This window comes from Vanacampus margaritifer, chromosome 10 (assembly GCF_051991255.1).
Source record: "Vanacampus margaritifer isolate UIUO_Vmar chromosome 10, RoL_Vmar_1.0, whole genome shotgun sequence".
NCBI classification, from domain to species: Eukaryota; Metazoa; Chordata; class Actinopteri; order Syngnathiformes; family Syngnathidae; genus Vanacampus; species Vanacampus margaritifer.
This window is the reverse complement of record NC_135441.1, coordinates 17192552-17215855: the sequence shown is the minus strand read 5'-3', so window position 1 is coordinate 17215855 and position 23304 is coordinate 17192552. Positions and strand designations below refer to the sequence as shown.

The 23304-nt window shown below is 38.6% G+C and overlaps 2 protein-coding genes across 4 annotated transcripts in view; both read left to right on the top strand.

Annotated features, from left to right (window-relative positions):
- The first annotated feature begins 2125 nt into the window (after nucleotides 1–2125).
- rgs14b (regulator of G protein signaling 14b) lies at nucleotides 2126–12205 on the top strand. Of its 3 annotated transcripts, none has more exons than XM_077578228.1 (15): nucleotides 2126–2354; nucleotides 6039–6060; nucleotides 6197–6348; nucleotides 6439–6531; nucleotides 6656–6799; nucleotides 6891–7067; nucleotides 7182–7257; nucleotides 7345–7442; nucleotides 7871–8071; nucleotides 8225–8298; nucleotides 8594–8720; nucleotides 8995–9076; nucleotides 9785–9837; nucleotides 10899–10989; nucleotides 11277–12205. In XM_077578228.1, exons 1-15 carry the CDS (start codon nucleotides 2169–2171, stop codon nucleotides 11522–11524), a joined length of 1824 nt encoding a protein of 607 aa, XP_077434354.1. In that variant the 5' UTR covers nucleotides 2126–2168; the 3' UTR covers nucleotides 11525–12205. The 3 variants fall into 3 exon arrangements, with proteins under 3 accessions (XP_077434354.1, XP_077434355.1, XP_077434357.1); XM_077578229.1 differs by having other exon boundaries at nucleotides 2127–2354; nucleotides 10899–10968; XM_077578231.1 differs by lacking the exon at nucleotides 2126–2354 and adding an exon at nucleotides 3334–3464.
- A 7268-nt stretch (nucleotides 12206–19473) lies between these two features.
- LOC144059267 (uncharacterized) overlaps nucleotides 19474–23304 on the top strand; it is a 48950-nt gene continuing 45119 nt past the window's right edge. Inside the window, exons 1-3 of the mRNA XM_077578233.1 lie at nucleotides 19474–19570; nucleotides 19943–19995; nucleotides 21798–21945. Of these exons, the coding sequence (XP_077434359.1) occupies nucleotides 19569–19570; nucleotides 19943–19995; nucleotides 21798–21945 (203 nt within the window). The 5' untranslated portion in view covers nucleotides 19474–19568. The remainder of the gene's footprint in view (nucleotides 19571–19942; nucleotides 19996–21797; nucleotides 21946–23304) is intronic.

Below are 23304 nucleotides of genomic sequence, written 5' to 3'. Positions count from 1 at the left end.
AATAAATATGATTCCTTTCACTTTTTTTGTAAACCACCTTGGTGGTATGACTGCTATTGTAGATGAAAAGTGTGTCAGCGTAAAAGGACCACCATAACTTGCCCGTGTCTCCTTCCCCTAATTTGCATCCTTCAGCACAAAGGCCAGAAGAGGGGGTCACATTTACTTAATGTGATTTGTCATATTTGCTTTCAATTACACTCAGATCAATAGCTTTTTTGTGCCTTAATTGGTTAAATTATGAATTGGAAGCCAGATGCTAGGCAGCTTTGCCTTGCACAAGGACGGGAGACAGATGGCAGCCTGCGCATAATGGCAATTGATTGTCATCATAATTTTATAACCTACGCTGGACTAGAAAGAGAATAGCATTTTTTAAAAGAGCTTTCTTGATTGTCTTTTGACAGTATAGAATTGATCTTATCTAATAATCTTTTATTTTATTTAGTAATTTCCTGCAGCATATCAACCTTATTTACTTACTTACCAGATCTCTCATTTCTAGCCAAACCACCATTTCAGCTGACTTTTTCCAGCTAAATCCAGCTATCTTCTTGCTGCTAACAGTGACACCAAGTGGCAAAGACTCATAAATGCCAGAGGAAATGTTCACTGCATTGTCATAAAATGTATTTCATTTTATGACAATGCAGTGAACATTTCCTTTCTAATATATCTTTATTTATAATATATTATCCTTGCTGGAGGTGTATGGGCTGATGCACTGCTATACTTTGCCTCTCTCGGAGCAGATGAAAAACACTGATACAAATGCAAATTCACATTTTGTCGGAATTGAATATCAGCGAGATGAGTTATTATTATATCTTTTATAGATTTGTGTTGGGAGTCATGGCAAGGAATGGGAATTCAGCATTGATGTTTTGTTATTGATTCATATTTCAATAGCACAGAGGGATGTAAAAGACAAAAGGAAATCTAAAGTTGTAAATCCAAAAGATATATCGATAGATACTTTATTTATCCACAAGGGAAATTATTACGAAGTAGAAGCAGCCCACAGTGACAAGCTGCCTTTGCAGACAAAATGAAACATGAACTGCAACATTGGAGCAGCAATATTCTGTATTATTTTAATCAGGTCATGCAAAGTGCCTCCCACACAATATGTATTTGCACAATGCCCAGCAGAGCACTGCTGCTTTTCAGAGTACAGCCTGACATTAACAATTTACACTAATGTACGCCATGGGGCTTATTACTAAACTCCACTGTTTGCACCTTTCAAGACCCCCCAAAAAAGGCCTTTGTATGTTTCCAGTATGTAAAAGTTAAGGGTAAACAAGCAGTTCATTTGAATGTAGCAATGGGACAATCTGTCTCAGACAATTAAGCTACAGTATTTGAAATAAGTTTGCACTGCCTTTATCCTCTTTGAAGTCTCTTTCAATCTCGAAACTGTTTTCCACAATAGCAATGAGTATAGTAGTGAGCTATTAGTTTGGGTCCCTAACCCTAACCTGGAGGAAATACTTGCAAGCCTGGTGATAACATGCAATTTCGATAGGTCGGTGAGGCAGACAAACCAAAGTGTTTTTCATGGCAAATTCAAGAGCTACCTTTTTCATTAGTTTTCCGTCAAAAACCAAAGCACAAATTTGAAACCATGTGCCTTTTAACCTTCTGCCTCAAAATAAATAACATAAAATCTACTTAAAATGAACAATGTTGGTAAAATGTTATTGAATTATTGGTCAACTAGTTATAGTTAAAATCATTATAAATAATAAAATAAAGACCATTCGAATGAATTTGCAAAAAAAATGTAAAAAAAAAAATCGCACATTTTAACTATTTTTTTTTCTACCAATGTCCTGCCCTTCTGCATACTTTAAAAATCCCATTTGTCCCCTTCTAAAGCTTCTTTTATTTTAAAACTGTCTTGCTATAGCAATCTACTATTAAAAATTATGCATTAAATTAACAAAGAATTTAAAGTTTTACACCACCTAAGCACTCTGATCAAATAAATATCTCATAGAGGCATTTTTTTTTACTTCAGAAAATGTAAAAAATAGCACTTTAAACAACATACAGTAGCCTATTTGTTATCCAGGTCTTGGTAGCTAACGTTAGCAGCTAACTAGCAATTAGCTAAGCACCGCCAATTAAGATATCCTGTCTCACCTGGTGCAACACCCTAGTGTATGTCAAGCTGTCAATCAATTCCTACCTGCACGTTCTCTTCGGTTTCCACTGTCAGACGGAGTATGGTTGCTTTCAAGGGTCTTTATCATCGCTTCTCCCACCTGGCCAAGGTTATGGCAAACAAGCAGATAAGAAGATATGACATGTGGCAGGCTGTAGTCCCCGAAAAAATGGACAGTGAAAAGGTAAGCCAATTTGTGTTTCAGACCAGGGGCTATTCTTTGACCAAAGCTGAGCTCCCGGCATTTCACAGCTGAACTTTTTTTTTCTTCTTCTTTAAGCAAATATAATTTAAATTACATTTTAATTATTTCTCAATACAAGCCACCTTACACGAGGCTAATCCATAATATTAACCTAGCAAAATTGCTTAAATAACATGCTAGCAAAAACTGACATGACATCATCGGTGGACAAATGTGTGCACTAACACTACAGTACATAAACTTTTTGGGCAATAACAACATATGATGTTAGGGGATACAGGCAAATTGCAACAGCAAAGTAGACTGACAATGGGGAGCATTCTTTAAATTTCACTTTTGCCTGGGCGCAATGTGCATTCAAGGACCACCAACAAAACAGGACATCTCAAAGATTGATGAAAAACACTATGAATGAATTCAAACAAATGGCACTAAGAGTCTACCAGATGGCACCAAAATAATTATTGGCTTTTTCTGGATCACCAATTACTAAGACCTTCCCAGATTCTCAACAGAAGATTTTTAGAACTATTTTGATGATATTTTGATAAGCACGGTGTTCGTTTGACCAAATTGAAACACGCCAAAATGTTTATACAATAGAATACTTTAGATTCAACCCTGTTTTAGGGTTACTCACATTTTAAATTAACTTTAGCTAAATTTATTTTCAATAAGTTCCATATTTCAGATAAATAATACAAACCACACCAGTTAGTTAGGCAAGTTAATCAAAAATACAAGTTTGAGTGGTTTTGTGGTGGTTTTGGTTGCTTAAAGGGAGTTCACTTTTCACTGCAGCCACACTTTGCATTTTTGTTAGTTTCTCAAGATATTGCTTGAGAACAGTGTGATGTGATCATAGTAATGTTACTTCCTCTTTTGTGGCCTGTTGCTATGGTAAGACTCCCAGGCAGGAAGTGACCATGGGAACCCAAGTGAAGAGGTTTTGGGTGTTTAGGTGGAGACCTTCATTGTGTCTTCAGGCAGCGTGGGCATCGTATTGATTGTAGTTGGACATCCAAGTGCGGTGTCGCGGTTACCATGGCAAAGAATTGTAATTCTCGAGGGATTCCTGTTGGCCACATGGTAAGCGAAGACTACCAAAGATGTTTTAGTTTGATTCGGTTAGTAGGGTGTTTCATATCTAAAAAGGCGAAGTAAGTATGCCTGAGGGTCTCCATGTAGAAGGGTTTGGATGTTATTAAAGTGCTCATAATGTGTTTGTGAAGGAGTCTGTTGAGCAGTTCCTATTGCTACTAAAAATGAACAGAGAAACCACACAAGGCCTATTTGCCAATCTGTCATGTGTAGGCTGTGTGTGATCATGCCTGTTGGCGTACTTTTGGAATGGAAAAGACCTGGATGTGTTCATTTTTATTTATAGAAATGGGCACTCGACACTTCATTTTGTGTGATGTCCCTTTTGCTGTCAATTGCAGTGCAGACTGATGTCTGAAAATGTGTTCTGTTTTTGGTTCATTTCAAGTGTGCACTGATGCCTTTACGATTTGCTTTTTTAAAGTGTTTTGCTGGACTCCTGTAAGACACACTTTGAGGTGTTCAAGAATTGTTAGTATCTGCTGTCACCGCTTAACGACGCTGTCACTGAGAACCAAATAATTTTCGGTTTGTTCCCAGCATGACGGCGTCTAACGCTCCAAAAGCTGAATGAGAGCCAACCATTAGTGTCACAACCACTTCCTGTGCAGCCCGTTTGTTGCTGCTGTAATAGAAACAAAAACATTTAACATGGTTTTGCACTTCAAAATCTGCCTGTGTTTTTTAAGGTCATAATGAAGGATTTTAAGATCATTTGTTCTATCTAATACTGATTATACTTTAAAATGTAAATGTTTACAGTGGAGCCTCTAAGGTCAAGCACAATGTCTTGTTTCAATATATTTAGTCCCCATAAGAAGCAATAATAGTCTTTCTACTTTGAATGTTCGTCTGCTTAACTTAAATTGTACTTCATATGAACAGCTCAAACACAAAAGCAGTCAAGCACCATTTTGACAAAAATAGAGCCACACCTAAAGTAATTTTTGCACTATAAGGCGCACCTGACTATAAGCTGCGCTAGCTAAATTTTGGGAATAGTCGAGTTTGTTACACATATAAGCTGCACCCGATTAGAAGCCGCAGGTGTTTTAATGTTACCGCATCGGGTTCCCGCTACTTTCTTTTCCATAATGAGGGTGGAAATTGTTTCTCGTTCTGTCTCTCCTACTGTATTTGGGCTCAGTTACTTTGTTTTGCTCTGCCTGATGCTCTTGCGCTTCCTTTGTAGTGCGCCCCATTGTGATCTGATGGATAAATCGCACCTTTGTATTAGCTGCAGGGTCGAATGCAAGTGAAAAAAGTAGCGACTTATAGTCCAGAAATTACTGGCCTTGCAGACCGCCTATCACAGCATGCCTGTGCATTTCCTAACTCTAAAAAAAACAAATAACTATTTTATATATAACTTGTGGAAAGTAAAAAAATAAAAACAGCATTCACGTTTTGATGTTGCTACTGTTGTGCGATTTTATTTATTTACTTATATATATATATATATATATATATATATATATATATATATATATATATATATATATATATATATATATATATATATATATATATATATATATATATATATATATATATATATATATATATATATATATATATATATATATATATATATATATTGTAGGCACAATATAAACTCAACTCAATTTTATTTATAAAGGACTTTAAAACAACCATTGCTGCATAGAGTAATGTACATGGAGTAAAAATTTGCGTATATAAATGTATATTGTCACTATAAAGGTATATTGTGGAAATTTATGAGCAATCTTGGTACATTAACGAATCAAAAGATGTGTGCACCAGATTTAGCAGAAATTGTCCATGTTATCTAATTTTAAGGAAAAATTATATATATATATATATATATATATATATATATATATATATATATATATATAATTTTCTGGATATACATGTACATTTTTGGCCATATTGCACACTCTTGCTTTACATCATTATAATATGAACGTTATGCTTCCTCAAACATCTCTGCGCTCGTTATTTCTCGTTAACTTTGCCGTTATAGCATTGATTGCGCTTGAAAGTAAGTATGAAATGATAATTGCATGAAACTCATTAGTCGGGTGATATCAGATTGAGTGATCAAAGTCTGCAGAGTCTACGAAGACTGATTGTTGGCAGTATTTTGAGGATATCGGCAATGAAGAAGATTATTTCTGAAAAAATGTTTCAACTTTTCTCTCCCTTTGAAGGGTTAAGTTGAGGTTAAGAGTTAGGTCAACAAATTATACCTGTATTACATGCATTCGTTTTATTCACAAAGCATATTATTTACTATTTCAGTGTAATATTAGTTAATAGTAGTTAATTTTTTTTTCTTGAAACACCCCCCCCCCCCTCACTCAATTCAGAAAAAAATAGTTGTCTGGTTTTGTTTGAACTCTTCCAATCTATTGATTACTCTTTTGAATAGAATCTCGCTTTAGAGCCAAAGAAAAAGCTAAACACAAAGGGTACCGAAAGCATCATCCTAGATCCAATGTGTTTTCTGAAAAATGGTTATATCAAATTTGTCAATGTTCTTTTCTTTTTTTTTCATCTCTCACTTTCTCTTAACAGAGCCTTGCAGTGTCAGACGGAGGTGAGCATGAAGTGCCTGCTCATTGCGGAGTGGAACAAGTCGATGCACGACACAAGAACATATCTGATTCAGCCTCATTCTTTTGTTGTGCTTATCCTTTCTTGTAAATGGGTGTGTGTTTCGCCGATGTGTGCAGAGTTGAATATGTCTGCGCGGAGCAGTACAGGCAGCAGCTGCAGCCTACCTGGGACCCCGGGCGGAGAGGCCTGCCCAGCTAACAGTGTGCTAAGCTGGGCTGTCTCCTTTGAGAAGCTTCTGGAAGACCCCAGTGGAGTCAACTTCTTTACAGTGGGATGCAACACAAAAGCAAATTGCCATTTTACTCTTACCAGGTAGGTGTGCGCCTACAGTAAATTGCCTTGTGCATATTTCTTGCAGGCCTTTCTGAAATCTGAAGTGAGTGCGGAGAACATATTATTCTGGCAGGCGTGTGAGAAGTTTAAGAAGATCCCAGCCACATCATTGGATGAGGTATGACTGCTTTCCCTCCCTTTTATGCTGATGAGATTGGATTGGTCTGGGGATCAAGTTGCAGTGAACCAAACGAAAAATCCCGTTTCTTGTGATGTATTTATGTCTCTCTTTGTATTTGTAGCTGAAAATAAGAGCTCGCGCCATCTATGAAACGTACTTGTCAGAAAGTGCTCCCCACTCCATCAACATCGATGACACGGCCAAGAAAGATGAAAAAGACTTGGCGCAACCCACTCCTGATATGTTTAACAAGGCTCAAGCACAGGTCTGTTGAAATGACATTTCAACAAAACCAACAGTCAATTACAACTTTGCTCAACTTTTTTGTTTTCGTTTCCTCTGTGTGTGTGTGCCAGATATTTAAGCTGATGAAGATGGACAGCTACAGACGATTTGTGCGCTCTCCTCTCTACCAAAGCTGCACCTTGGCAAGTGTAGAAGGCAAACGTTTACCTCAGCTGTTTGCGGAACCTTTTCGCACGTTATCCTGGGAGGATATGGCTAATCGAAGCCCAAACTTAAGTGACAAAAAGGTAGCATCAGTCAGGGAAGGAAGATAAATAAAAAGTCAGTGAATTGCTTTGCAAAACTGATCCGGGATCTGAGTTTTAATAGCCTTGTAATGAGGTTATTACTGTCTCAAACAGAGCCAGAAGTCGGATGAAAGCACTTTCCCAGCTGGCAAGAGCAACAAACAGCGACAGAAAAGAGGCTCCTGGGGAGGTGTGATCTTTTACTTGTTTATCTAAATTAGACTTTAATGGGAAACATTAAGTTTTGTCTCACTATATTTTCTTCTGTTTGATCTAGACTCTTCCCACAGCAATGTTTCACTTTATCACAGAGAGCAAAAAGCTGTCAAGTCGAACAGTAATGTGGAGCTTGACTCCCTCTACAGGCTGACAGAGGTTAGTGCGGTTTTCACAGTGATTGAATGGTTTAAGATTAGTTTATCGAATAAAGGCACAAATATTAAATTGGCAAAAAGCTCATGGCAAGCAACCATCAAAATATCACAAAACTATACATTTTTTAAAATTATAATCTTGTTTCAATTTACACCCAAATATGCATACTGGGTGTGAAATCTTGGTCTGTTTTGTTGAACACAACACTGATATGATCTCAGGAATTGAAAATTAACACACTCGGATCTTCACCAGCTCTGATTCTCGAGTGGAAGCCTTTTCTCTGTGTGTTCTAGTTTTTAGTTTAGTTCCTAGTTTCATCAGCTGAACTTGTGCTCCTTATTTTCTATCATATGCCGGTAGATGAGCACACATGTAAATGACTTAAAGGATCTCTTCAAATTTAAAGATGTCCCAAAATTCTTTAGAATGGCCAACCGTGTCCTCGCTCCCCGGAACAAGCCGGCATCTCTGGAGGCGGCTATTGCTGCGTCTACCTGCCTGATGGGAGTGCCTCCCTGGCTCCGACCTCTTGTGGCCTGCCCATCAGGGACATGCTGGCTGGCCTATGCGAGAAAAGAGGCTTCTCACTCAAAGATGTCATCATCTACCTTAAAGGCAAGGACAAGGTGAGGATGGACGAAAGAAGCATCCCAAATTTTCTCAGCAATAGGTGTTATGAGATGATTACTCTTTTCCTTTGCCAAGCTTAATTAATTTTTCAAATAAGGTCTAAATGATGCAACCTCTGACATCATATTTTGGTCCATGTTCCTTTGCAGCCATTATCACTGGACCAGGACTGCGCCGTACTGAGAGATCAGCAGGTTTTGCTTGAGCTTCGGGTGATGTTTGTGTGAGTCAATGTTCTTGACTCATTTCCGAGGGTTATAATCGGTCTTTCTCACCCTAGCAGGCTTACGCACACGCACACGCACACACACTGTAACATTTCTGCTGTCACACTTGTAGAGGGAAATCCAAGTATAACACTTGACACTGACTTGCTAATCTTGCTGTCTGTTATGATTTGCACTCAATGTGAAGTTAGACTTGCTGGTGTGTATGTATTTTTTTTTTTTAGTTGCTTGGCTGATTTTGATATCCTGTTCTAGCTTTTTCTTCTTGATGAGATTCTTTGTGTGTTTCAGACTGGAAAATGTGTTTACTGGAAAGACTGGTGGAATCATGGCAAAGTCCAGTAAGACATTGCAGGACACCCTGTCCACAGTTTTACAGAAACATAGTCTAAAGCCTCACGAGGCCCAGGTTACCATTGTGAGTATTTCTTTCTAAACACACAAATTAGTGGTGTTAGAGGAATAATGACATAATTGATATTTTAAGAGTATTTTTTTTCCAGTTTTGGGCGCAGTATTGTAGACATTTGATAAATTGCTTTTTTTATTATTATTATTTTTTTAGATAATGATAATCAATATTGTCAGCATTGTATCAGACACATCTTTCTACCAAGCTAATTTGGCAAGGCGGCAGTGTACTGTATAATTATTATGTGCATGTATGGTATAATGTTGCATTGTTGTTTTAGGTTGGCAGTGGCGAGACTGTGAACATGAACACAACCGTGTTCAGACTGGCCAATAAAATGCTGCGGCTCGACAGAGCTAGAGGTATAAATGCAAACTTGGATACTTTGTTGTTGACAGTGCTTGTCCAAGCACTTTATCCATAATGCTAATGATAGATGTTACATGCTATGCCCCCCCCCCCCCCCCCCCCACACACACACACACTCACTTTTCATTGACTTGTCTCTTTAATGGATCCTTGAAAGATTCTTTTCACCGTCCACTTTACTGTCCTACTTTTTCTCCTGTGCTACGGTCGATGTAGTTATCATTCTCTTAGCCCGATATATTCTTGATAAGCGTGTCTCTCACTGCTTCTCTCTACAATGTCCAAGTCCATTTGGTTTGTTGAATGCTATGCCATGTCGAGTTCGCACACCCACTTGCTTCCTGCTAATACACCAGAACCAACTTCATTTCAGATCAGCGACCCTCACCTCAAGTTCTCACACTTGGTGTAGGAAGATACACAGTACTCGATTGTATATTGCTGTAGCACAAGAGGACCCATTCAAAGGAACCGTCTTTTGAACATTGACTCCAAACTCAAACACTGACTTGTAATAGAAAGCGTGCCACTTTTTACATCACACAAATTTAACACTACAAGCCTTTCTCCTTTCTATTCACATAAGAAAGCAACCCAAAAACAGTCCTTATCCCAATCCCATGACGTTTTTTTTTTTCCATGATGAAGTGATCAATGTTTTCTCACAGCAGAAATTGACTTAAATTTTTACGTTTGAGCAGGAAGAGACCAAAGCAACATCGCTGGAGCCAGTGGAACTGCTGCTGCCACACAGGTGAGACAAAGTCTAATTTGCGACATTAATTGCCATACAGTGTCCACCAACTGTTCGCAGGGAATGGGGGGGGGGACTAAGCCCTGCCGCGAATAGTAAAAACTTGCGAGTAATTGATGCCCATCATAAAAGGTTTCCAATTGTCTACGGATGCCACAAGATGGCATCAAAACATTGTTTTTGTTTTTATTTAACGGGGCTATGGCCTGAATAAAGTTCTTCTCTTTGCTTTTACATGCCAAAGCAACATTTTAATTGTGCATTTGTTACAATATACAGTATATACTAAAGTCATTACAATATATAACAAATTCTTCGGTGTAATGTTATGTGAATATTTTTGTAGACATGTCTTTTATTAAACAATTTTTTAAAGAGTTAAAACGACATACCTTTTCTATAATATTTTTCCCTTCCCCAAATTAACCATTTAATTGTGCAATGCCCAAATAAAAATTATTAGCTTGACACTGGAGCTGGGGTAGATTTAAATTAAAAAAAAAAAATATATATATATATATATATATATATATATATTATTATTTTTATTTTTTTTTCCAAAAATGGGGATGTCTGGCTTTGTCTGAACTCTTCATATCTACAGGTATGTTAGTATCTCACTTGAGAGCTAAACACAAAGGCTAGGTGCCAAAATGATCACCCTAAATCTTTTCTGAAATGAATAATATCACATTCTTAGCCTGTATATTTTTTTTACTGTAGTTATTATTATTATTATTTTAACAATCTATTGTGTGATGCTGTAACATCTTGATTTCCCTTCTTGTATCTTGAAAGGATTATTTTATCTTTAGCAATAGATGAGTTTTTCAGCGAGTGAGGCTGTGTTCCTAAGTAAAATCCAGAAAAAGGGAAAATACTAAACCACAAATTAGCAGTGGTTCATTTTAGCGACTCTAATGGTTTAAAACGCTGGAACAATGGCAGATGTTGGAGTACTTCTATCTCCAATAACATGTTGGTTAATGTGTTATTTGGAATTGAAACACAGCCAGACATTTTTTCAATCACAAAATGGGTATTCTTTGTCTTGAATCCAGGCAGGAACTTGTGGTCCGGAGGCCCGGTTGTCCCCTCAGAACGACAAAGCAAAGACTTCACCAAAGCCCAGTAAGAACCCCGACTTGGATGGTAGGACTCCTAAGCAGTAATGTAGGAAGGGCGAAGCGATTAAAAGCAGGGGTGCACACAAGCTGTCAATCTCCATCCTTTCAGAGGAAGATTGGCGCCTATTCTGCTGCACGCCACCTGGTGACTGGCACATAGCCTACTGTAAAAAAGTGCATCCCTGATTTATAAGAGACTATAAAACGAGAGCTGCTTCTTGTTTACAAGAGAATCGTGATAACCTTATTTTATTCCTACTTTAATAGGTGCTATTTGAGTGAATGCCAAATTGTGCGTGCGCTTAACATTAGGGCTCCTGGACATGCTGACGAGGGCCCAGTGCAGCAGGGTGGACGACCAGCGAGGTCTTCTCACCAAAGAACAGCTCGAGGTTCCTCTGTTCTTGCAGCTGGCCCCAGACCAGGGAAAGGAGCCACAGTCCGAAGAGTCGAGCACAACCGCCTGTTCCGCTGCACATCCAGACAAGGTTACTGAGAACTCACTATCCTCTAGTTCAGCTGAACCTGAACAGAAAAACTTGCGGGAAACTTCTTTATGAAAGACTTTGTGTGTGGGATGGGAACCCCCCCCCCCCCTAAAAAAAAAAAAAAGAATGTTCACATGATTTTTGTGTAGCACTTTTTAGTCACTGCTGACATATAAGCTCTCAGACAGCATTGTGCCACCACTTCTACTAAAGCTAAAGTTTGACCTCTTTGGGTAGAAGAAGAAAAAAAAAAGAAGGCATGATGGTATGCTTGACAAACACTACACTTCTTTTCAAGGAGGGTGTTTCATGTGAAATCTTTTAATTTAGCTAAAATGAAAGTACCTTGCAGTAATGCTTTTGGTTCTAATTGATTCACTTCTGTTTCAATGAGATTTCAATTCACATAACATTTATCCCTCAATGTCAATGCTTAACTATAAACTATTAGCTACGCAGGACTGCACAGTTTTTTGAAGAATATTGCATGTTGTTTCAATTCAAGATTATACAGTATTTTCAAATAGTTTTTCAAGTCGAAAGGACTCTATTTTGTGTGCCTGCTTGTGTTTGCTTTTTTTCCAGTGTGTTTTGTTTGCTGTGATGTCACTTTGAAAAGTCCTGCTCTGCTGCCACCTCACACTTGTACATCTCAGGATTATTATCACTTAGTGTTGTAATGCAGTGAGTCAATAAGTAGTTTTAACAGCTCAAGGGGAATATCCAAACAATTAAAATCCTGTCAAAGACGAACCTTACTCTCTTCTGTTTACATTGTGCACATCACAGCTGTTTATTTGCACAGATGTCTTTGCTTGACACCTAAATCTGGATGTACTATTTCCTATCCTATCCTATAACGTATTCAATTAAACTGAATTATCACTGTATACCGGTCCATATATATCACCTTATAGGCCCTCTTATGTTTAATTTCTTATTCGACTAATAGACTGCAGCATAGAGCTTTTAACAATCAATTTCAAGGAAAAGGATTCCATTAATCAATATACTTTGTATATATGCCTCCTGTTTGCCAAGATGTATAGCATTAGCAGACAGGATCGTGTTTGGCATACCAGGTGTCTGGCATTATCTCTCCCCCCCCACACACACCCCTTCTGTCTCTGTATGTGTGTGCGTGTCTCCATCCAATCCATCTATCCATGCATGAATGGTGCGTCGGTGGAGCTCTGAATGGGCACAGGGAGAGGCGTGTGCGCGTTCTCACACAGACTCCATCACAGCAGTGACACCAGGAGCATCTCCTCTGCCGGACGTCTGCACTGAGAAGAGGACGAAAAGCAGGTGAGTGCTTCATTTCTATTCACCAACTGCGTGTGCTTCCTTGACAGTTTAGCAGGTACTATGACAATGCTAACTACTCCCAGTTTCCAATCGAGCTTAGTTCCATGCTGTAGCCTTGCATTTTTGGGAAGACAATACACATTTCAGTACTTGCATTGCCTTTAATAGTCTTACAGAATACATAAGTGTTAAGAGATGGAAGAAGTGATTATGTGAAATAAATGCATGACCGCCACTGGTGCAACATTGAGCCTGCGTGCGCTTGGTTCATAGGGGCAACCCCCCAATATGATTGTATGTGTGAGACAATATGATAAAACACAGTACATGATGTCCCCATCCCCGACAGCCCCATTTGAAATGATTTCCCGGCTGTGGGTTCTGTCCACATGATCACCTTGGTGGTCTCTCACCTTCTGCATCCATGTATGGCTGCCTAACAATCGGCAAATGATTGCTGATTAATGCTATAATGTTATTTATCATATAATAGCTGTGGAAATAGATCTGGGAGTGCCTATAGCAAAAGATGTTTTGATATGTCTTGGTCTAGTTCCCCCATTCCACTCCATTTGGGACATGGAGGGGATTTATTTATTTATTTATTTATTTTGCCCACCAGTCATTGGACGACAGTGTTCCAAGCTCCACCCTTATGTTCAGTCCTGATAGGTGGGTGCCAAGTTGCCAACCTGTAAAAATATTGATTATTACGTTTCTATTGGCCATTTATTTACATTTTTTGGCTCTGTGGTAAATATACATAGAGTGTATATAAAAAGTCCACACACCACTGTTAAAAATGCCAGTTTTGTGTGATAGTGCTTTGCTTTAGGGTAGGGGTGTCTAACTCATTTTATCGCAGGCCGCATTGGAGTTGCGGTTTCCCTTGCAGCGCTCAAGAGTAACGGTTTGTTCAACTATTGTGTAAGTTACTGGAATAAGGGGTTTGGTAAAAAAGAAAATGCTTGCAAATCCCAATGTTATTTATTATTAGTGCTGTCAAAGTTGAAGCATTAACTAATTCATTAATCACCCAAAAAATATCGCGTTAATCATGTATTAACTCAGATTAATCACACTTCATTTTGACAGTGCATGGTTAGGTTAAAGGTAGCACAGGTTGTTTTTGGGCAATAAACAGAACTACATGCATTAAAGTAAAGCATTTAATATGTTTGCGTATGACATTCAGACTATTTGTCAAACTATCGGGGTTCCACCCCATTTAAATTATGCAATTAATTAACTGATTAGAAAAAGAGGTAGATGAGAGCGTGCAGTGGATCAAAAAATGCTGAAGACACCCTCATAACATTAAATGTCCAAAAAGATAACACCGAACAGGTGCTCTTTAAATTTGGTGGGCAACAAATGTTGATTAGAAAAAATGCCTTTTTAATTAAGTGATTAATCATGATTCATCAAAATTCTAAAATGTGATTAATCTGATTAAAACATTTAATCGTTTGACAGCTCTCTTTATTATATGACAATTTGAAATTTTGGTACAGATTTTTAGCAAGCATAGAAGTTGGCATGCTTGATTTGCTTTTGCGGGCCACAACAAAATGATAGTGGACCAGATCTGGCCCCCGGGCCTCTAGTTTGACACCAGTGCTTTTGGGCTACTTGACCCCAGTTAGGAATTAGTAATTAGGGCCCTAATTATGAACACAACCAAATACCAATCCATGTTGGCACACAACATTCAGGCTTTAGCATGAGTTTGAATGTGATTGGCTAATTCTAAACAGCCACATCCCAAGTTGTAAGGGGTGTGCACACTTATGTAAACACCTTACCAATTTATTGTTAATTCCCATCGCAAAACATTTTATTTTTCAATTTGGTTACATAGATATAGGTGGCTACACTGTAACAATTTTTTTGCTGTCAAGCCGGCCAGCTATCAGCGGCAGAACAGCCATGCCTCTGAAGTACTGACTCTGCATTTTACTACTAATTCACTGTTACATATTTCCCATCTCCTACTCCGCCGCCTCTTGCTGTATTGTGTGCCCAAAAGTGATGATGGGTGGGAGAAACATATGAAAAAGGTTCTGAGGCAACATTTTGTGTTTGCCCAGTCTTGCAGAAAGTCCCGCATTAGCTTTTAAGACCTCCAATCTGTTGCTTTTGTCGTAGTGCACGCTATTGTATACGAGCACGGACATGTTCGTGCATGCAAATAGTACCAGCCTCCATCATCGCTGCTGCAGGATTTCTCACTTGATCCACGCATTGCGAGTGATCCTTGAGACTATCTTCTCGATGTGGGTCTTGTGAGCTGGTCAGAGATGTACTCAGCCATCCTGCTGAGATTCTCCCCCAAAGTGTCTCCTCCTCGGTCCATAGCGGGCGTTTCATTCTAAGTGCACGGTCTTGACTGTGCCAAGTGAACCAGCTTGGTGTGGCCATAATGGGTTTGATGTAACGTTATGAGAGCTGCTGGGAGCGTCCCACTGGGTCATTCAGTGACTTCAATGGGCTGCGCTGCCACATCGACCTGGAACCATCCAATTGATTTCCTGGCAACATAGACGCGATGCTGTCGTGACATCGGCTGGATGAGTGACGCTGGAACGGAACGGCCATTTATTTTTAAACTTAGCGCAGAATGTTTCCCGAGTGGCATGTCTTGACCTATTAGTATTGATTAGGTTTTATTAAATGGAATTGTGAATTCTTTCTGTAGGCAGTTTTCCAGTTAGTCATCCTCGCTGAAGTCCGCCATGGAGCAGAAGAAAAATGAGGTATGAACCTAATAAAATATTTAACTCTTTGACTGCCAAACATTATCCAAAAAAACAACAATGCCAGCCGATTTCGAGTATTTTAACTCCTCTTTCAAGTCAAACAGAATATTGTGTTTTGACCATATATACATGGTGAGTACCAAATGGAAAATCGTGTTCCATTCTTTCATTAGAAAAAAAAAAGGTATGTTTCTACCTTATTCCGTTCTTTAGTAATCCATCATTTTGAAAATACCGGTAGGTAATTTGAGTGACATTGAGCGAGTAGAGGAGAAAACGAGCTTTATGTGAAAAGATACATTTTCAGTGACTTTGACACTAATATTTTTTGTTTAGTGACGCTCTGTGAATTAATTTAATGTGACAAAGGCTTTGATCATTCACGTCATCATGGAATAAGTTCTATTTCATCAGATTTGTCATGTTTCATTGTAATTCCATACACCGGGAGCGCATTGAAAAGAGATACAATGCTGCCATCTGCTGGTATTGTTAGTGGCTGTTTTGGGATTTTACAACCCCAATGACAAGGCAATGCTGCAAAAGACGTTACACTGCTCAATGAGAAAAAAAAACATAACGTAGTTGACGTCGATTGAAGTTATTGGCGGCATTCATTAAGATTTTAGCATACGTCATTAAATGTTTTTGGCGGTCAAAGGGTTAAATACGAATGAATGAGAAGCAAGGCTTTTCTTTTCTAATGTTTTGCTTTTATCTCAAGTGCTCCACCAGCACCTCTCCTCAGAAACACATGAAGAATCGCTCCAAATCTATAGAGGAGACTCATCAGCAGCAGTCCAAGAGGGTGAGAACAGTGAAATGAGTCCTTCAAGGCCGATATTGTGGCAATAATGTAACCATCATGTCTTTCTTTATAGGTCATTTCTTCCCAGAAGTCCCTCCCAGGAAGACCAGAACTGGACAGAGTGAAGGTGAACTACTTTTTGTGCATTCTATTGCGACAAGTCTTTTATGCAACATACTGTACAGCTTCTTTCTTGCAGGAGTGCCTTGAGGGTTCAGAGACGCCCTCGAGCTCCACCGAGGAATTGAAAGGATGAACAAATAATGCCATCAAACGCAAATGTAGATACCATACGAATACACGGAACACAAGACAAATGACACAATAAGGAAAAGCGAGCAATATGCAGATGTTAAAAAAAAAAAGAGAAGACATGACTTAAATACTGTAAGCTGCCACAAACACATACAGTAGATGCACATTAAGATGTTGCATGTAAAGAAAACATGTTTTTGTCCTGTTCTGTTTTGAATAGGGTCCGATCGATGTAGATTTTCGGAAGGCAATCCCCTTTCTGATACTTGGCAGAATAAAATTCCGACCACTGATTATTCAGCCAATTAATAAAAAAATATGTGATTAATAAAAAAATTTAAAAATTCTGATCCCTTAACATTTACAACAATAAAGATATAAATTACCGGCAGAACTTTGACTTTTTTTTAAAAAAAATTAAATACTTTCAGTATTTAACTTTCCAACAGCGTGAAAGATCAGGCCATTTTTTGGGGGTGGATTGTTTGAATTTGGCATTATCGTTGTTTTTGTCTTATATTGTAATGTGATTGTAAAAAATGCTCATTTGCTCATTTTAAGAGGTGATATTGGTCGTTTAATCAGTTGGGCCCTAGTTGTAAACATTGACAATAAGTGAGGTCATTGGGTTCATTCATTAGTTTGGTAGAACAGTATTTTTAAAACTTTTTTTTTTTTTTTTGTAACCGGAGAGCTGGTCATCTTCCAGCAAAGATAAATATCTTTGAGTGCTTGTTGTAGCCAATTAACAAAAACCTCAACCCCGATATTTAGTTTGCATCTCCTGGCCTCCTACCAGCAGAAAGTGTCATTATGGAACATCTACTGTATCAAATTGTGGGTTGATACTGTTGGTTCTCTATTCTCTGCTGCGCCAATTTTGCAAAAGTACATCCCCTTAATTCGGTGCACCACTGAATATAAATGCGTACCTACAAGAGGATATCATTAAGATCACTCTGTGCTGTTCAAACAAAAAGCAAAGTTTTCTTTTCCTGGCTCTCACTGTGGTAGGTGATTGTTTGATCAAAATGAAATAAAATCCTCTACAAAAGTAAGACTGTAAGATGTTACTGTTGCGTATCTTTATTGCTATTGCAACCGAATAATTGTTCCCAATTTGACTTGAACCTAACCAGGATATACAGCATGTGGATAATGTTGGGTCTACTGTATTCCTTTGTAAGTTTTTATCTGTTTAGTAGATAAGACCGTGATTAAATAAAAGAAAAACATTGTGCACCAAGAAAGCAGTCTTTTATTGTCAATACTTCCGAGGCAATGAACACAATGAAGCTGCAGCAGTCATCTGTAAGGACAAAAAAAAAAAAAAGACTTTGGGTAGTTCAAGTGTAATTTCACCGACACAGCAGTATCTTCTTCACCTTCAGTTTAGCTGCGCGCACAGCTTTTATGTCTCTCAGAGTCCCAGCTCTCATCACTGCTCGGAAAACAATTTGTCTAAAGGATGTGGGAGTTATTAAGTTATATTTCTCTGAGGTCCACATGTTAAGCTTACATCATTTGTTTGGTAGCACTGCTGATGTGACAAAACTGGCCACGGACAAATTGTTACCGATCACCCTGTGCTTTCTGGAACGTCTCTCAAGTGTGCCAACACTATAGTTCATGTTTACAATTTTCCATTAAATGTACGTTTTTGGCATCTGTTAAAACTATCAGAAGAGATGATACACAATATTTGCCCATGTCACATGATCTGGTTATGGTCTATATTTCAAGGAGAAGCTAATATATCAGAGTTTTCTGATTTAATGTAATTAAGCAAACGCATCATTGTTAACGGGCAGCGTGTTGGCCTCACAGTTCTGGTTGGGATTGCTGTTCCGGCCTTCTTGTGTGCAATTTGCATGTTCTCACCGTGCTTGTGTGGGTTTTTTTTTCTCTGCAAACTGGCTGCCTCCCACATTCTAAAAACCTGCAACACTCTAAAGGGTTCATACGTGTGAATGAAAGTGTTGCCCATGTGCCAGGATGCGCCCTAACACAATTAAAATACAACTACAAAATAGGAGGACCAAAATTTGCCACTAGATGGCAGGCTCCTACTTCTGTTAGACGTAGCACAGCGTCAGAGCTATTATTTTATAAAATAAAACGTTCCTCATTTATTTTCGACATCAACCCCTAAATAACAAATTCTGGACACATAATCATTCATCTCTTGGTACAAAGCATGCTTTAACAATGTCTAGGCATAATTAAATCGAGGCTATTATTGAATAAACTATGAGGCCAAATTAATGTACAATATAGCTTACATGGTGTGTGCATCATCTTTGCTTTATTTTATACACCACAAGTGTCAAACTCGAGGGCTGTGGACCAGTGTTGGCCTGCTACATCATTTTATGTGGCCCACTATAGCAAATAATGTATTTACTTCATGTTTCTTTCTAAATGCATTTGATGTTTTCATTTTGACAGAAAAGCTGGACCTTGTTTTCAAATAATCTGTTCTCAACAACAAAAAGTTGTAGACTTGGATATTTGGTCTTTACTTTTAATGACTTCTGATTTCAATTTAGGTTTATAATAATCAAATGCAGTGGCGATTCTGTACAGTGAGTTAAGGAGTTTTATTTAAGCATAACAGCGGTTTGGCACCATCTTGTGGCATCTTGCTATCATGTTGAAATTGAATTGAGGAGTTTTATTTGGATATAAATAGTGCTTGTTGGCATCTACAGTATAGACAATTCTAAACCTACAGTGTTGTAATTTGTAAAATTAGGCAGTAATTTCAATATTTGAAAAGAAAATGGAACAGTCTACGCATCATGATGACATGCTTTATTGCGGCACGCCATGTGGTGTGCACGCCTTTTCCACGAGGGGGCAGTATGAATATCATACCTATAGAGATTTGAGGGCGAAACAGAAACTTACTGTGATACATTTGAAACTGCCCGCAACCGCTACTAACCTGTAATAGTAATGTATTTTTCACAGAAGATAATGACAAATGTAAGTGTTTATATATGTTCTGTATCTACATGTTGTCATTCGTGTTCAAATATTAAGTGACAGTTTAACTACTGCTTGTCTCATTAGTAATCTTTTCCATTGCGTTAGCATTAAGCTAGCGGATATGAGGTTCGGTTTAACACAACGTGTAATTCTGTTTGTTTTATCTGTTTATTTTTATGGTAAACTTCAACTGGGAGAGGCAATAAAAAGCTTGAGGCCTCATTATTTATTTGGGATTTTATTATTATTATTATTTTCCCAAGGGTTGGACGTTTACTGTCTGGTGTTTCTTCTGAATTTGTGCTCCATTTGAGGAAATTGGGAAGTCAGATTTTTCCGACTTCATACTAGGAAGTGTGTACTTTACAGGAACGCCGCTTTTAACCTGGAGATCCGAGTTCCGGAACCACACACCGTGACTGGTAAAACATAATTTACAATATTTTAAATAGTTATCTTTATTTATTGTTACTTTAATGTAGTTTTTTGACATAGGTTCACGTAACATACCGTGATTAAGAATGACTGCGTTAATCAGAACAACAAACAATTTATTGGAATCAGCCATCTTTGTTGTTTACATTTGCCTTGAATGATTTGAGCTGGGAACTGTCACAATCCAAGTAGGATGTTTTCGAATTCCCACAGTTCTCGAATGTAGCATTAGCTTTCACCATCTAGTCCACGCCCGTCCATTCTTTATTTAGAAATACAAACCTTTTTTTTTTTTTTACTCCAAGTACCGCCTCAAAAAAATACTTATCCTTTCAAGTACCACAATGATGACCAACATTAAAATACAGTTAGGTGGTAGTGTTTGTCCAAAATGTGGCAAAAGTTTTATTCCTAATGGGGTAGATGCTACGGACTTCCGGGTTTCACACATCAGCGCCGTTTCCAGCCACTGCTTGCCGCGTTCCAACACTCGCACCACAAGCTCTGTGAAATGTTTCGGACAACTGAGACAGACACACTACGCACTCGCACCCGTCAACGGGAACATGCAACTGAGGGGCGGAAGCGCAAGCACTGGGACGCCCACATGTCGCAAACAGCAACTGGAAACAGCGCTGGTGTGTGAAACCCGGAAGTCGGAAATCCTGCCTCCTCCGTGGCATATACTCAATAAATACACCTGCATTTATTCTAAGCCGATGTGCTATTATGCACAGTTTGAACATTAACACTACGCTTACACATAAAAAAAACAACTGTACTTAAATAATGTTTCAAAGTAAAATACAACTGAAGTGAACTGTATTTACAAATGCAATGTACTCAAGTAAAAATTATTTTAAAAGAATTTCAGGTCGAGGTATCACTGTATACGATTTTCACAGTCATTACGGATATATGAGGGAGGTGATGAAAATGAGTTTGACACTCCTGATCTACACTCTGCAAAAGGCGAACAATCTCAGTGAGTGAGTGAGTCATTTGCACCAGTAATGAAGTTCTGTTCTGACTTTTTTGTTCTTTAAATCAAAAGCAATGCACACGTGAGGGGATGTTGGCAAGTAATCCGTCTCTTTAAACACCTGCAGGAAAATGAATTTTCACAAGAATCTTACGTGCGACAGAAAGAGAGGCAATCACGACCTTAGATGTGCACTGTGCAGGTAGCTTGGATAATATCGCCCACCTAGAAGTGACTGGAGTTGACGTGTTGCGCAGCCTCAGTGTATTCTGTCAGTGTCTGTATACAGCCTCCACCAGGATGCCACATAGGGTGATAATGATGCCGCTGAATGTAATTACTGTAATTCCGGCTGCTGTAATGATTCAAATCACTTGCATCCTCTTTGCTTTTGAGACACACGTTAGCCCCCCAACCCTCGGCCGGGATCTCCGAAATACAGTGAAGTGGCAGACATGAAAAGGGGTAGAACCATCTCTACTTTTTCAACCGCCAGCCTTTGAATGCACTCACTGCTCCTTAGAGGGTAGAGAGAGTCACTGAAAGAACTGACTGGCTTTCTGCAGCTGCAGGAAACGGCTCATAAGAGGGGACATTAAAAGGCCGCTGATTTTTCCTTATTGAATCTGACTGGGTGTTTATTGGTAGAGAGGCTCGGTGGTGCCTGCCGGTGTATGTGATTTAAGAGCAGGAACCAACGTGGGCAGCTTTTGTCCTCGTCTAATTCACAGCGCGCATCTTTTTCCTGCTCCAGGAGGCTGATCAACATATTCATTTACATCTACATGTGCGCCTTGTGCTCTTTAGTGTCAACGTGCTATTCCTCCAACACACTGCTGCCCTCCATCCTGCAGAGAGCATCGTGTCCTCTCGATCGGGGGTTCTTAAAACAGTTCGAGTCCAGGGAGAGATGTCTTCAAGGACCCCTCCTCATACAACCAAGGCCAACTACCAGGTGCACCTCTAAATTACATCTGGATGAAGAATTTGCCTATTTACATTTAATCGCTAAGGTTCTAACACTATGCCTGAAATTGCAATCACTTTAGTAATGATCCATATACGCACGTCAACAATGATCTGGCCCATTTGTCCATTATACAAATCAAATGTGGCTCTTTAGCACAAAATAATTCTCACCCTTGCAATAGAGTTTCTCAAAGTGTGGTCAACAGAACACCATTAGTTCCCCTTGAACAACTGCAGGTGGTTATGACACCATCTCAAATTTCCAAATTCTCTACAAAGTAATGAGTAATAATTCAGCATTGTATTGTATTGTATTGTATAAGTGCAAAAAGAAATGACCTTATTTCCTCAAATAGTGGCCAACTCTCAAAACCCCAACAAACTCCTTCCTCTCTTGAGTAGACTTATACTTACCAGTCAGAAAAATAACATGTTACCACTGTAATTACCTCAGCCCATATAGAACCTTTTGTTCACACATAGGGACATAGTTAATTACTGAGCCTATATGATTTCTGTTGCTCCCTAAAATAGCAGCACCAAATCTCGTGAACAGTTTTTCCAATTAATTAATGCGAGGAGGCTTTTATTTTACAGCAGAATTGGAGATTATCTGGTTTATTATTTGTGGTTTCAAAAAATTGTAACAGCAATGGTCCAAAATAATTTGTACAGCAAGAAAAACTTGAGTGCAAGAACAAATAGAATTGTTTAGATATATACAAAAAAAATCAAATGTAAGACAACAGAATGAAATAAAATTAGCAAAATGTCAGTTAAGATTCTAGCATTTAATAGTCAAGTAATGAAAATGTATGTATGGATGGCATGCCATGGTGCCAGCAATAGTTTTGTGATCGACTTTTCCCAGCTTTAACATCAGTAATGATGTAACTGTACAGTAAATGAAACAAGGTGACAAAAATGTTTTTTTAAAGTTGAATAATTGGAAATGTGCAAAAGTGTTACTTGAAAATAAATCAAAATAAACAACGTTATTGGCTCTTGGGGCTTCGGGTGTTCACATGGCTCGAAGCAGGCTCATAGTCCGCTTATGGCTTAGACGATTTTTCAAGTTGGTCTGTGCTTTATTGTTATTGTTTAAACATCCTTCCCCTGAAAACGTTTGAACATCACTACATTCGATGCAGCTGAGAAGTCAGGGGATCACACAGCCGTGCTAGTTCTTGTGTCGACTGGTCATCCAGTGTTTGGATAAATTGTCTTTGGCATCGATAACCTTTCACACACCCTCCGATGTGGTGCCGCAAAACAAGAAGCTCCTCATCCAAGCCCACACTCGTCTTCATCTTCCTTTTTGTTTGCTTCTTCTGCCCACTAGTTA

What these genes read in the sequence shown, in the direction of transcription:
- rgs14b (XM_077578228.1), top strand. Translation starts at nt 2,169, where the DNA reads ATGTCAAGCTGTCAATCAATTCCTACCTGCACGTTCTCTTCGGTTTCC. An exon ending in CCTTGCAGTGTCAGACGGAG is followed by an intron (nt 6,061 to 6,196) that starts GTGAGCATGAAG and finishes CGATGTGTGCAG; the next exon opens with AGTTGAATATGTCTGCGCGG. An exon ending in GTGGAGTCAACTTCTTTACA is followed by an intron (nt 6,349 to 6,438) that starts GTGGGATGCAAC and finishes TATTTCTTGCAG; the next exon opens with GCCTTTCTGAAATCTGAAGT.